The sequence below is a fragment of the Nycticebus coucang genome, chromosome 14 (assembly GCF_027406575.1).
Source record: "Nycticebus coucang isolate mNycCou1 chromosome 14, mNycCou1.pri, whole genome shotgun sequence".
In the NCBI taxonomy this organism is placed as follows: domain Eukaryota; kingdom Metazoa; phylum Chordata; class Mammalia; order Primates; family Lorisidae; genus Nycticebus; species Nycticebus coucang.
This window is the reverse complement of record NC_069793.1, coordinates 91,684,156-91,697,573: the sequence shown is the minus strand read 5'-3', so window position 1 is coordinate 91,697,573 and position 13,418 is coordinate 91,684,156. Positions and strand designations below refer to the sequence as shown.

Below are 13,418 nucleotides of genomic sequence, written 5' to 3'. Positions count from 1 at the left end.
ATCAACCCAGTCTCGCACAATGAACGTTTTCTCCCTTCACTGGAATATATCCCTTTTGACTACGGACTTGTCAATTTGCGTAAGGAAAGCAGCAAAGCGTAAGCGCTCACCCACCCGCAGGCACATGCACCAGGGCTTTGCAAAGTGCCCAACACCGAGGCTGAGGAGGGAGGACCAGTGGCTTAAACCGTCTGTCTCCCAGTGACTTGATGTAAACTGCAGTCACAGGCAGCACCGTTTCTGAAGGAGGTCAACGGCGAACACACTGTGGGTAGGAAACTGAGCAATTTTCCATAGCCATGAAGCGGTTACTATACTGACTAGGTGAGGGGTCATGAGAATTCAACTAAAATAGGTACTTGATAGCCTAAAAAAGGAAAAAGTGGGAACTCCTTCATGTTCCAGTGAAATGTCAAAGGGAGGGGCTATTACTAAGTCAAAGCGCACTATTAGTAAGGTCTGATAATTTATCATGATTCTCCTTCAGTGGAGGAGGAGGTGACAGTGGAAAGAGGACACGCATTCTACGTCGTGGAAACAGGGATTGCTGAATCAGGGCTGATGCCTCCTCACCCAGGGCAGGCAAACAATGACAGCTTACTGACTGAGGGCCCGCTGGCTACTGGTCTGTACCAGGCTTGCCGAAGTGCCTTCTCTGATGGCTTCTACAGGGGTTCAAGTTTATCAGCTAGCACCAGCCACTTGTGTGAACCCTTTCCCCAGTCCCGCCCCTCCCTCAGCCCCACATCTCCCCGTTTTAGAGAGGATCAAAGGGATATTCAGAATACACCTACTATCAAGGGGCCAGGAATGAAAATTCTGTAAGATTAATAACACTTGACCTTTAGGGGCGGCAGGGGTTGGGAAGTTAGTTCATTACTAACTTAATGAACTTAATATGTTCTATCAAAAGTTAAGTCTAAACACTATTTTTTCCCACTGAAAACTGTTCAGGGCTAAACCTTTTATTGAAACCTAAATAGTTTCTACAAGGTAGTTCAGCAGTGCAAAAGCTATTGATTTCAACAGAATTCAAACAGCCATGAAGAAAAGAAAAGAATAGTTTTCCATAGAGCTCACAAAGCAAAAATCCTTGTACCTTCCGTTCCCTAGTAATTCAAAACCTAGCATGTCCTTACAGATGTAATCTATTTGGCTCTACAGTAACATTCTCAGGGTTGACAAAACAAAGCCACACTCGTCTTTCATTTCCAACTCACTTTTCTAACTTGCCGCTTCAGATTAAAAGGCCCCACATCACAGATGACAAATACACTACATGTGAGTTGAAATAAATAGAAAAAGAAAAGAGTACGTCATGACACCTATTGGACCTTCTCTCTAAAGGATGAGCAGTTAACTTTTTGCAGCACTGACCCAAACTGTTCTTTCAATCTGCTCTGTGTATGAAGAATACTTAAAATTACGATCCTCTATTCTGGGTCTTTGTCCTGGAAACAAAAATATAATAGCTCAAAGGTCTGGGGCAGTATGTGATAAAAGGAGAGGATGTAACCTAGGGACACCTAAGAACTTCCAGAACGAAACTGTCTAAACGGTATGAAGCTCAAGGACATTGTGACAGGCGGCAGCTGCCCAGAACAGGAAGCTCACTTTTTCTGCTCACTGCTAAGGAGAAGACAGCAGATGGTGCCTGTGGGCACAGCCTCCTCCGAACCACGGAGTGCCAGCAACTTAGAGCTGCTGGGAGACTCCACAGTTATCTTCTGTTCCAACCCTTTCAATTTTGTGTAGAAGGACTGAATGTTAGGTGACTGGGCGATTAGACAGATAAACAGTGACTTTTATCAGCAGAAACATCAATGGAAAAGGACTCCCTTTTTCTTATTCACAATACCTGGAAGACAGGAGGCATACAATGGAATATTGTTGGACTGTCTGCATGAGAGAATGAGGTCTGAGTACCCCGTCTTTCACAATTCTCACTTTCTCCAGACCCAGGGCTGAACTGGCTAAAGAGCCATCCCCAAAAAACTCATGTTTGAGTAGCAGCAAAAAGCACAGGGCTCCAACACAAAAACGCCAAAGGAAACCTAGGGCAGATGTTAACTGCCTCCCCCTGCCAACGTAGAGGTCCCAGGATGGGAAAAAAATGTCAAGAAAGGTAATTTCTTCCCTTGAAAGATGAGTTTAAATGGTAAAATTAGGAAGACCCTGTTGGTCAGCTTCTTAACAAAATGTCCCCAGTGGCACAGCCTGAGGTCCAGGGCAGCTCTAATCTTATTAAGGATGCATGTTTGAGGACTAGTTCTAATGTTGATCGGACGGCGTCTGTTTAGTGCTGACCATAGACATTACTGTCATCAAAATGAATTAATTCCCAGGGTCTTAAAATCTCAAGAAAAAGATACTATGGCATATTTTACAACCAGAGAAGTATTGGTGGATTTCATATCCTATAACCATTCAGTTTGTTTTTTTTTATTTGATACTTTTTCATAAAGATGATTCAAGTTTTCCTTCTCTGTTGAATAACAGAAGTCTCATTTACAGCATCTCTATTCTAAAAAATGGTAAATTAAGAGTAATCACACAGTAGAAAGCCTTTTGCAGGATAGGCTTATTATGAGTCTCACTGCCTCACCGTCATGGCGTAGTTTTATTCTTTTCTACATGGCAGATACTCTCTGTTACATTATGACCTGATTTTAGGACTCTAGACAGTTCTTACTCTGTTACTTTTAAAGTTTTCAGTGAGAGCACAGACACTAGGATTACTAGTAATGACTGGCATTTGAAACAATTTTTTTCCTGAGTTCTTAGCATCCTAAACTTGTCTTCAGCGGTTCAAAAGGTAATCATGCAGCACAGAGTTGACAAAGGCAAACAAGAGTATTTTAGGATGAACAGACTCCATCTGAGTTAAAGAGGCTGCAGCCAAGTGCTCCTCAAGCTGCAAATGAAGCCAGGCTGGTACTGGTCTCGGACATGCTGTAGCATGGAAGAAGGTGAGCCCTCAAACTGAGGTGACGCCCTCAAACTGAGGTGACGCCCTCAAACTGAGGTATGCTGCTTTTGGAGAAGAGTCAAATGTCAAATAGAAAGAGTCACAAGATCTCATAAACAGAATGATCTATTTAAAAATGCTACAGGGATTGAAAAAAGAAGCTATAAACTGCTCTAAACCTAACAAAATGAGCCACATACTTATTCTAGACTTAAGAGGTTTGAGAACTTCACAATCACTGGGGATGTAATTTTAACTGAAACAAAATCCTGGACGTGTCACTTAGGAAGAAAGCAGGAACTTGCTCTTCAGCCGGCTGAACCCTGTACTTGACAATGGAATAGTTCAGCCTTTTCAAATCCATACTATGAGTCAACTATGCAATGAGAAAGTTGATAACACACCTAATAAAAGAGAAAGGAGAAAAATTACAGCCTAAGCAAGAGAGTAAGAATCCCGTTAATACATTTTAGGCCTTGATGCAACAGGTTACTCTGAATTTCATGCAAAAAATAAAATAAATTGTGAGGACTAGGTAATTCCTCCAGCAGTCTGAGTGGCAGGTCATTCCAGGAAAAGGCACCTCCCAGGGTTTGGCCTCCTCATGTGAGATCGGCCCCCAGCTGCCAGAGGCTTGGTTCTGGAGGGTGCATTCAGTGAAGTTCCTGTTAGTTTCTTTTATTGGTATCACAGGACATAGTTCTGACTTTTCAACAGAGGGATGAATCTGTTTCGGTGAGCAAGGTTGAATCCCCATGTATGAAACAACTAAAGACAAGTGTAATTTATGATAAATTGAGTTTCCAAAAGTAGTAGGACCTTTTGAAAATCACTACGCAAACATGTATTTATTTAGAATGTGGAGAGTACTTAATCTGAATATGTACCATATAATACTTAATCTTTGCAATTATAAACTGATTTACCCAATTACAAAAGTTGGTAGGTGTTGAAGAAGGTTCTATACCTTAGGATCATAAATTTGTCTTATTATTATACTCTGGTTTCTCTTCAGATTATATAAATCTTTTGCCTTTTACGAATTTTTCTTATTAGAGCTTAAAAGAATGGATTTTATTAGTTTTGTCATTATAAGTGGGTATTTCTAAAGAAACTTGCCTGACTAAATGTATAAATGGAAGAATTCTGTCAAATTTATGAAAATAAATAAATTTTATTAAAATAAAGAATTAAAAATGACTTTAAAAAAAATCAGTATATTTATAAATAAGATCTGTATAGTGATTAAAAACGGCCTGAAAGTAAAAATATGGCTTAATATAAAAATAAAACAGGCTTGGCCCTGTGGCTCAAGCGGCTAAGGTGCCACTCACATACACCTGAGCTGGTGGGTTCGAATCCAGCGCGGGCCTGCCAAACAAGGAAGGCTGCAACTAAAAAAATAGCTGGGTGTTGTGGTGGACACCTGTGGTCCCAGCTACTTGGGAGGCTGAGGCAAGAGAATTACTTGAGCCCAGGCGTTGGAGGTTGCTGTGAGCTGTGATGCCACAGCACTCTACCCAGGGCAACAGCTTGGGGCTCTGTGTCCAAAAAATTAAAAAAAATAAATAAATAAATAAAATAAAAATAAAACTTGAAACTAAAACTCAAAATTTATAACTTTAAGCATCGAATAATAAAACAAAAGTAATTGCAATATTACTTTCTGTGAGCAAAACCTCCCCAGGAGTAATAAAAGCCCAGTGGTGAGAATAAGAACAAATGTGTGCCGAGCTTCATCTCAGGGAAGGTGGGACTGAGCATGGTGGCAGAAGCTCAGAGACTGATACGCCACGCTACTACGTGGGAAGGAATACAGATGCCTGCACTCGGACAGCTATTTCTCTGAGATACAAATCATTCTACAGTTATAACTGGTGGCAGAGTGAGGTTCCAGGTTGCTAATAACTCAGTATACTTGATTTCCAGAAGAGGGATTCTATTCTTCACCGAGAAGCAGATCCTATCATCCCATAAGCATATTAATTAATTCTGGGGCTACATTAATTAAGCACCAATGTATTCTGACAGACTGGACCATGTCACCATTCAGAAGGAAGTCCTACTCAATATAGTATACAAGTACAGTTGTTTTCTAAGGAGGATTTCTCCTTGGGTATTAATTTGAATGTCAAAGGACTATCTTTTTACTGGATATGAACAATGTTGAAAAACACATTTCAAACAACTCTGCTCAAATGCAAATTATGCAACAGATTACTTTTTTGGTAATTGTTTAGAATGAACATTCAGTACTTAACAAAATTTTTTACCAGTTGGTTAACGTGTCTCTGATTAAATAAAAGTGGGTAATAATTGATTTTATACTACTCACTTTCCTTGATTCCAATAAAGAAATTCGAGAATAAAAACTGGAATATTTTAAAATTACCTTATTATTTTAAAAACATAATTGAAACTTTTAAAGTTAATTATTATTGAAAGATACTTTAAGCCATGCACTTTCTTTTGATAATTTCTGAAATTAATCACTAGGAAACATTTGATTAGTTAAAATGGGAGGCTTTTCAGACACTCGATATTTTTTTGACTGTTAAATGAGTGCTTTCCCAGTTTGTAATTTTACCCCCTTCTAACTTGTACTTTAATAGCAATTTAAAGTACGTTTAAAAATACATTTAAGTCGTTTTAAAAATACATTTAAGACAGAGAAAGCATGAGACAAAATAAATTGAGTTAAATAAAACTTGAAATTGTTCCCAAAGTTATACACATAAACCTAGAAAAACATACAAACTAATTTTAAGTGTCAGCTCAAATGAGTATGTAAAGACGTGGGGAAATGCATTCAGGAGGAAGAGATGGCGTGAAGGAGGCAGGAAGAGGACGCGAAACACAATGAGAAACGTGTAAAATGCATACAAAGAACAGTTTGATACCAATAATTTAGTAATAACACAGTAAAAACACGTTTTCCTACATCTACTGTGTGTAATGGCAAGGCCTTTATATTTCACACTCTTGGGCACCCTCTCTCAACACCAGCAAAAACTGTTCACATATTCAGTCTTATACTTCTGAGAAAATGGGAGCAGGGAAAATAATAAAAAGATGCTCTCCCCTGTCATAAGTTACCAAACTAAATGTCGACTGCCTCAAATCTCTATTAGGGATAAGGCAGGGCATGTACATAAGAAAATAAACACCAAAAAGCTAAAAATAATTTTGGCAATCGTAATACCAGTAGTCTGTGGTTTTAACGTGAGAAACTCCTTTGATGATTTCAAATTTGCAGCGTCCATCAGATCAATGGTGTTAGTACTAGTTCCCCAGAGTTAATCCTTAAGATCACATAATACTTTTGTAATAAAAACAACCACATGATGAAACTTTAAACAATTATTAAAATGACTTACTTTCTTCTTTCTTGCTAATAATGGCAGGTAGAGTATAAATCTAAAAAAAAAAACAAAGGATGCCAGTCAGTTACTTGAAGTTAATGACCCAGCACAGAAGATCAGCCAAGGTGTATGTTTGCACACTAACAAACACCAAAGGGACGCCTGGACCTGAAGGTCCTGTGACCGCTGTGCCCACGGCGCCCTATGCCCACCTTGTCAGCTGGCCCCACCGTCTTCCGGGGGCATCTCAGGATGGATTCCATCTAGTTACTCTTTCCTCAAATTAGCTGCTAAGTGTCGTGTTCTCAACTTGCACAATCTCGACTTGTATGGCCAGCAAACCATCCCCTAAATTTGCTTTAGGTCAGGGCTTTTCAACCTTTTCTGGTGAAGAGCCAAGCTTTTTTTTTTTTTTTTTTTGCAAATATATCATTGATTAACATTTTTATAAAATATAATAAAATTGAAATAGAAAACAATAAAGAGCAAATGCAAAGTCCCAATTTTTTATTGAATTTAACAGACTTAAAATAACTTCTCCAAATGGCTATACAATTTTCTAAACGCTTAATAACAATTTCTGTGCTCATGTTTTTGTAGCCTGGTAACGCAGGTTCAGGGGCCACGCTCCAGAGGCCACACGCGGCTCTCAGGGGACTAGATGGGGGCTCTTATTTATGCTATATGCTTGGCCTTCTACCAATTTAGTAACAGTGTTCATTAAGAAACTCACAGTAATGAATGACCATCTCTTTTGTTTCTTTTTATTTTTCCCTCCCTGATTCCTAAATATTTGTAAGTAAATTATCATATTAAAATCGAAGTAACTATTAGAAAAAAATGGGAATACATATCGAGGGGAAAATGTCAAACCACAGGCAATTTAATCAAATAATATTTTCTGAAAATGGCCTCCACTTGTGTGGGGCGCCGTGGCTCACGCCTGTAACCCCAGCACTCTGGGCGGCAGAGATGCATGCTTTAGCTCAGGAGTTTGAGACCAGCCTGAGCAAGAGCAAGACCCCATCTCTAAAAATTAACCAGGCAGGCTCCTGTAGTCCTAGCTGCTTGGGAGGCTGAGGTAAGGAGATGGCCTGAGCCTAAGAGTTTGAGATTGCAGTGAGCTCTGATGCCACGAGACTCTACCTAGGGCAATAAAGTGAGACTCTGTCTCAGAAACAAACAAACAAACAAAAAACAAACAAGTGGCCGCAGCTAGAGCATCAGCTCTCATTCTGGACCCTGTTCATCACTCTAATCCAAATGCCTGGCATAGGCCGTGCTCGCAAAGACTGGGCAGGCAATAGTTATTAACACAATAAAATAACCAAAATGAATATGGACAAAATTTTGTAACTCATTTTTTTCAGAAGTAATTTTAGAGTTTTATGTCAGCCCTGGAAGTTTCCCTGAAAACTAAATCAGAAAGTTGGTGTTCTGTGCCGTGAGTGCTGTTCCTTTGAGGTGCTCTTTTAATGTTTTTAATTAAACAAAAGATCAAAAATTGTACAATGTGAAAGAGATTTCAGATGTACTTGGTAATTATTAAAACAGTAAAAGCGAAGTTATAGAATGTGTCACCCGCTTACCGGTTCCTTCCCATCCATGGCTTCAAGCCAAAGTTTCCTATTAGCTTCTGAGAAGGCCTGTAGTGTGATGATCCCGTGCCTATTAAAAACAAAGACGTCATATATTAAGTGTATTCCTATCATGTCTTTATACATTTGCTGCTTTTTAATTCTTAAAGGTAGAATTTGAAGAAAAAAAGTTAAGAGAAAAAAAGAAATAAAAAGAGGAAAAATGTGAGAATTAAAAAAGAAAAAGATTGATCTATAGGTACTTTTCAAAAAAATCACTAGACGATGCAATTTTTTTTTTCTTTTGAGACAGAGTCTTGCTCTGTCACCTCAGCCAGAGTGCAGTGGCATCGTCATAGCTCATGGCAACCTCAAACTCCTGGGCTCAGAAGACCTTCCTGCCTCAGCCTCCTGAGTAGCTGGGACCACAGGCCTTCATCACTGCAGCTGGTTTAGTAGAAACAGCGTCTTGCTCTTGCTCAGGCTGGTCTTACACCCTCAGCTCAAGTGATCCTCCTGCCTCCACCGCCCAGTGTGCTAAGTTTACAGGTGTGAGTCACCATGCCTAGCCATACAAAATTGTTTTTAAATCTAATGGTTATAGTAGTAAAATGATCAAATGTTTTAGATGTAACACTGTCTGAAGAAGCTCATTTCAAGCTGTTTCCCCTGAAGTGATGGACAAGATGACAAAGCTGCATTCACAAAAATTCAAAGCCGTCTAAAAATTCCACAATATAAGAATGATTAAGTCCAATGACTTTGATGTGGTAGAATCGAATCACTCACTAAAAACAATTACAATGAGTATGTAGCAAGGTGCAAAGTGTGATACCATAATTACTTAATAATTAAAAAGACGCTAAAGCCTTAGGCGGCGCCTGTGGCTCAAAGGAGTAGGGCGCCGACCCCATATGCTGGAGGTGGTGGGTTCAAACCCAGCCCCGGCCAAAAAAAACTGCAAAAAATAAAAAAATAAATAAATAAAAAGACGCTAAAGCCAACGTGTTTCCCTGTACCGTGATCATACTATTAAAATTAATTCATTTAAAAACAATTGTCTCCCAGGCAGTCATTCTGAAATAGTCACTTAAAGTTGTACTTCACAAAAGAAAGAAGCAGTACATGGAGGGAGAGAAAAAGGAAACCAAAACAAGAAAGAAAAAAGTATAAAATATTAGAAAATGAGGAATAAACTTAGTTATAGGGAACTAGAATGATCTGTGACTAATAACATTAAGAAAATGCTTGTTATAAATACTATGGGATTAAAAACCTGGAATGACTTCACCTGATAACGGCCTCTACCTGGTCTGTAAATAAGAACACAGCTCATTAGAACGATGGGGGAAAAATGTATAAAAAGATCAAGATGCTGATGTTGGAGAACTTAAGCCAGTGTAACAACACCAGCAATAAAATTCATAACAAAAATCCATCCTGGTAGTTCACTATGTTTCAGGCTGTCTTATCAGGATGTTTCCTTTATTACCTTATTTAATCCTTTGAGATGGGCACTTACTGTGGATTTACAGACGGGGAAACCAAAGCACAGTTTCACCACACGCGTCTACCACAAGGTTATACAACGAGAATGTATTGAAATAGACAAGAGAAAGAATTAACATGTCCGTATCTGTCCTCATAAAAAACTCCAGAACTCTCTACATAAGAAAAGGTGAAACTACTAAAAAGTCCACCAAGTAGGCTAGATACGAAATGGAGATGGAAAATAAACTAAAAGCCTCCCTGCGCGGCAGTCTCAAGCGCTTAGGAAAACAAGGTTCTTATTCATAAAAAGAATCCTATTCAAAATCTTGATTGAAGGAAGGTACCCAAAAGTAAACCAAAAAAAAAAAAAGTAAAATCTTCAAAAATAGGTCAACTCTGAATCAATTAATTAATAACTTTAATGCAACTAGAGTTAAAATTCCCAAGGATATTTTGGGAAAGAAAAGGCGACTTAATAAGTAGATCTTAAAAACTGTAAGAACACAGGGCAAAAGTAGCTAACCCAAGGTAACGAATTTTAAAGATAGGGCCTTTGTCCTGCTGGAGGCAGGTACACCCTGGGTTATGCCTTTTTATTTTTTTGCACTTTACAGACACTTTTAAGAAATCATGGTTTCTGACAACCCTGAGTTGGGCAAGTTTGCTGGTGCCATTTCTCCAATAGCATGTACTCATTTCCTGTCTCTGTGTCACAGTTTGATAATTTTCACAGAATTTCAAACTTTTCATTACTATCTCTGTCCTATGATGTGTGATCAGTGGCCAATGAGGTTACTATTGGAATTGTTTGGGGTGCCAGTCACCACGTCCATGTAAGACAGCAAATCTAACTGATAAACACTGGGTGTGTTCCAACAGCTCCCGTGACTGGCTGTTCCCCACCTCTCCCCCCTCCTTGGGTCTCCCTATTCCCTGAGACACACGCTATTAAAATTCAGCCAATTAACAAGCCTACAATGACCTCTATGTGTTCACGCGAAAGGAAGAGTCACATGTTTCTCACTTTAAATCAAAAACTAGAAATGATTCAGCTTAGGAAAAAAGGCCTGTGAAAAGCCAAATCAAGGCCAAAGCCAGGCCTCTGACATCAAACAAGCAAGCCATGCATGCAAAGGCAAAGTTCTTACAGGAAATTAAAAGTGCTACTCCAGAGAACACAAATGATAAGAGAGCAAAACAGCCTTATTGTTGATATGGAGAAAGTTCTAGTGGTCTGGATAAATGATCCAACAAGCCACAACATTCCCTGAACCCAAAGCCTGATTCAGAGCAAGGCACTATCTCTCCATCATCCTACGAGGGGTGCGAGGGGAGCAATCTGCGGAAGTCCAAACCCGGCAGAAATTGGTCCCTGAGGTTTAAGGAAGGAAGACATTCTCATAACATAAAAAGGCAAGTTGGAGCAGCGAGTTCCAATGTAGAAGCTACAGAAAGTTAATCCAGAAGTTTCAGCTAAGATTACTGATGAAGATGGCTACACTAACACAGGTTTTTCAATGTAGACAAAACAGCCTTATAGTGGAAGAAGATAAATCACCCAGGACATTCACAGCTAGAAAAAAAAAAAAAATCAACAGTGGGCTTCAAAGCTTCCAAGGACAGGCTGACCCTCTTAACAAGAGTTACCTGCTGGAGACTTTAAGTTGAAGTCAATGTACATTTACCATTCCAAAAATCTAGGGCCCTTAAGAAATCCAAACTCTATTTTACTTGAGCTCTACAGATGGAACAGCACAGCCTGGATGGCAGCACTTCTGTTTATAGTACGGTTTACTGAATATTTTAAGGCCAGTGTTGAAACCTGTTGCTCAGAAAAAAAATATTTCTTCCAAAATCTTTTTTTTTTTTTAACAATGGACCTAGTCACCCAGGAGCTGTAATGGAGAAGTCCAAGGAAATTAATGTTGTTTCCAGGCTGCTAACACAGTGTCCATTCTGCAGCCTGTGGATCAAAGAGTAATTCTGAACTTCCAAGCTTTATAATTTCAGAAGTACATTTTGTAAGGCTATAGCTGCTATAGAAAGTCACTCCTTTGATGGATCTGGGCAGAGTATATTAAAACCTTCCGGAAAGGATTCCCCGTTCTTGATGCCATCAGGAACATTCATGAGGCCAGGGAGGAGGTCAAAACACCAACTTTAACAAGAGTTTAGAAGTTTATTCCTGTCCTCATGGGCAATTTGGAGGACTTCAAGGCTTTAGGGGTGGAAATCATTACAGATGTACTGGAAAAAGCAACGAAGTTGGAATTAGGTAAAGACATACAATGTGACTGAATTGCCACAATCTCGTGATAAAACTTAAATGAGCGGTTGCTTCTTACGGATGAGCAAAGAAAGTGGTTTCCTGAGATGGAACCTGCTCCCTGGGAAGATGCTGTGAGCACTGCTAAAATGACAAAAAGCATTTAGACTATTCCACAAACTTCACTGACAAAGCAACAGCAGAGTTTGATAGAATTGACTCCAATTTTGAAAGACATTCTGCTCTGGGTGCAAAATAGCATCTCAGGAACAGAGAAATCTTCATTAAAACAAAGCATTAGTCAATGCTGTAAGCCATTGTTGCCTTACTTTGAGAAGCTGGTATAGCCACCCCAACCTTCATCAACCACTCCCCTGATCAGTAAACCACCATTGACATCAAGGCAGGACTCCTTACTGGCAAAAAGATGACTACTTGAAGACCCAGATGACCACTGGCACTTTTAAAAGTCTTTTGTAAATTAAGTTATACACACTGTTTTTTGGACACAATGCTAGCGTTCCGCTCCAATATAGAGTAAACCTAACTTTATATGCATTGGGAAATCAAAAAATTCCCGTGACTCAGCCAGGCATGGTGGTTCACGCCTGTACTCCTAGCACTCTGGGAGGCTGAGAAAGGCAGACTACGTGAGCTTGGAGTTCAAGACCAACCCGAACAAGAGCAAGATCCCATACTAAAAACAGAAAAGCTAGCTGGGTACTGTGATGGGTGCCTGTAGTCCCAGCTAGTCAGGAGGCTGAGGCAAGAAGATGGCTTGAGCCCAAGAATTTGAGGTTGCTGTCAGCTATGACACCACGGCACTCTACCCAGGGTGACCGAGTAAGATTCTGTCTCAGAAAAAAGAAAAAATAATTCATGTGACTCATTATTTGCAGTGGTCTGGAACCTGACCTGCAATATCTCCCAGGGATGTCATTATTCATAAGCTACAGTAGATGAATATAGTCCATACACGTGCACACATACATAACAAGCTCAGTATTTAGAATAGTGTGGTAGTAATGTGGAGAAGAAAAATAGATCATAGACCTCAGAGCAAGACCGAGAAGCACAGTCTCTTGTATTTTCTTCTGTTCTACTTATATAGATACAACAAAGAAGTGCAGCTAAACAATTCCACTGGAGTATAAACGTAGATGCCCGGCACTTTTCTCTCTCCCAATATCCTGAGTGCTTTGCATGCAGTGGGCCTCCTCGAGGCATTAAATTTAGTTGGCTAAAAGTTTAAAATATTCCCACCTGTGTCTACTTATTTCTTGGACACAAGGCCATGAGGTTTCAGAAGCCATGAAAAATGCTGTGGTGTCATTTCCGTGTGACGAGGACCTCAAGGCCACTACCCGTGCTCTCCCCTAACGCCATCCTATATACCGATTTTCCAGATTCCTTTTTGAGTGATGCTTCTTTCTGTTAGCATTTTCTGTCTGGTTTGCTTTTTTAGAAAGTATTAACTTTTTAAACAGGGGGCCAGTTCACTGTCCCTCAGACCGTTGGAGGGCCGGCTTATAGTTTAAAAAAAACTACCAACAAATTCCTATGCACACTGCACAGATCTTATTTTGAAGGAAAAAAACAAAATGGGAACAAATACAATCACACCACCTCATGTGGAGTTTGAGGACCCCTGTATTATGCAATAAACATTTACTGAATACAAATGTGAGAAAAAGACTGAAAAACACACACTTGTGTGCTCTTTCATGTTTATATTTAAACCTAGAAAAAAGCAG

At 39.5% G+C, this 13,418-nt stretch overlaps 1 protein-coding gene across 3 annotated transcripts in view; it reads right to left on the bottom strand.

Annotated features, from left to right (window-relative positions):
* Positions 1-13,418, bottom strand: part of ARHGAP42 (Rho GTPase activating protein 42) — a 345,686-nt gene that overhangs the window by 45,066 nt on the left and 287,202 nt on the right. For all 3 annotated transcript variants that reach the window (XM_053560437.1, XM_053560438.1, XM_053560439.1), the window contains 2 exons: positions 7,920-7,998; positions 6,346-6,385 (listed from right to left, as the gene is read on the bottom strand). In XM_053560437.1, the coding sequence (XP_053416412.1) occupies positions 6,346-6,385; positions 7,920-7,998 (119 nt within the window). The remainder of the gene's footprint in view (positions 1-6,345; positions 6,386-7,919; positions 7,999-13,418) is intronic.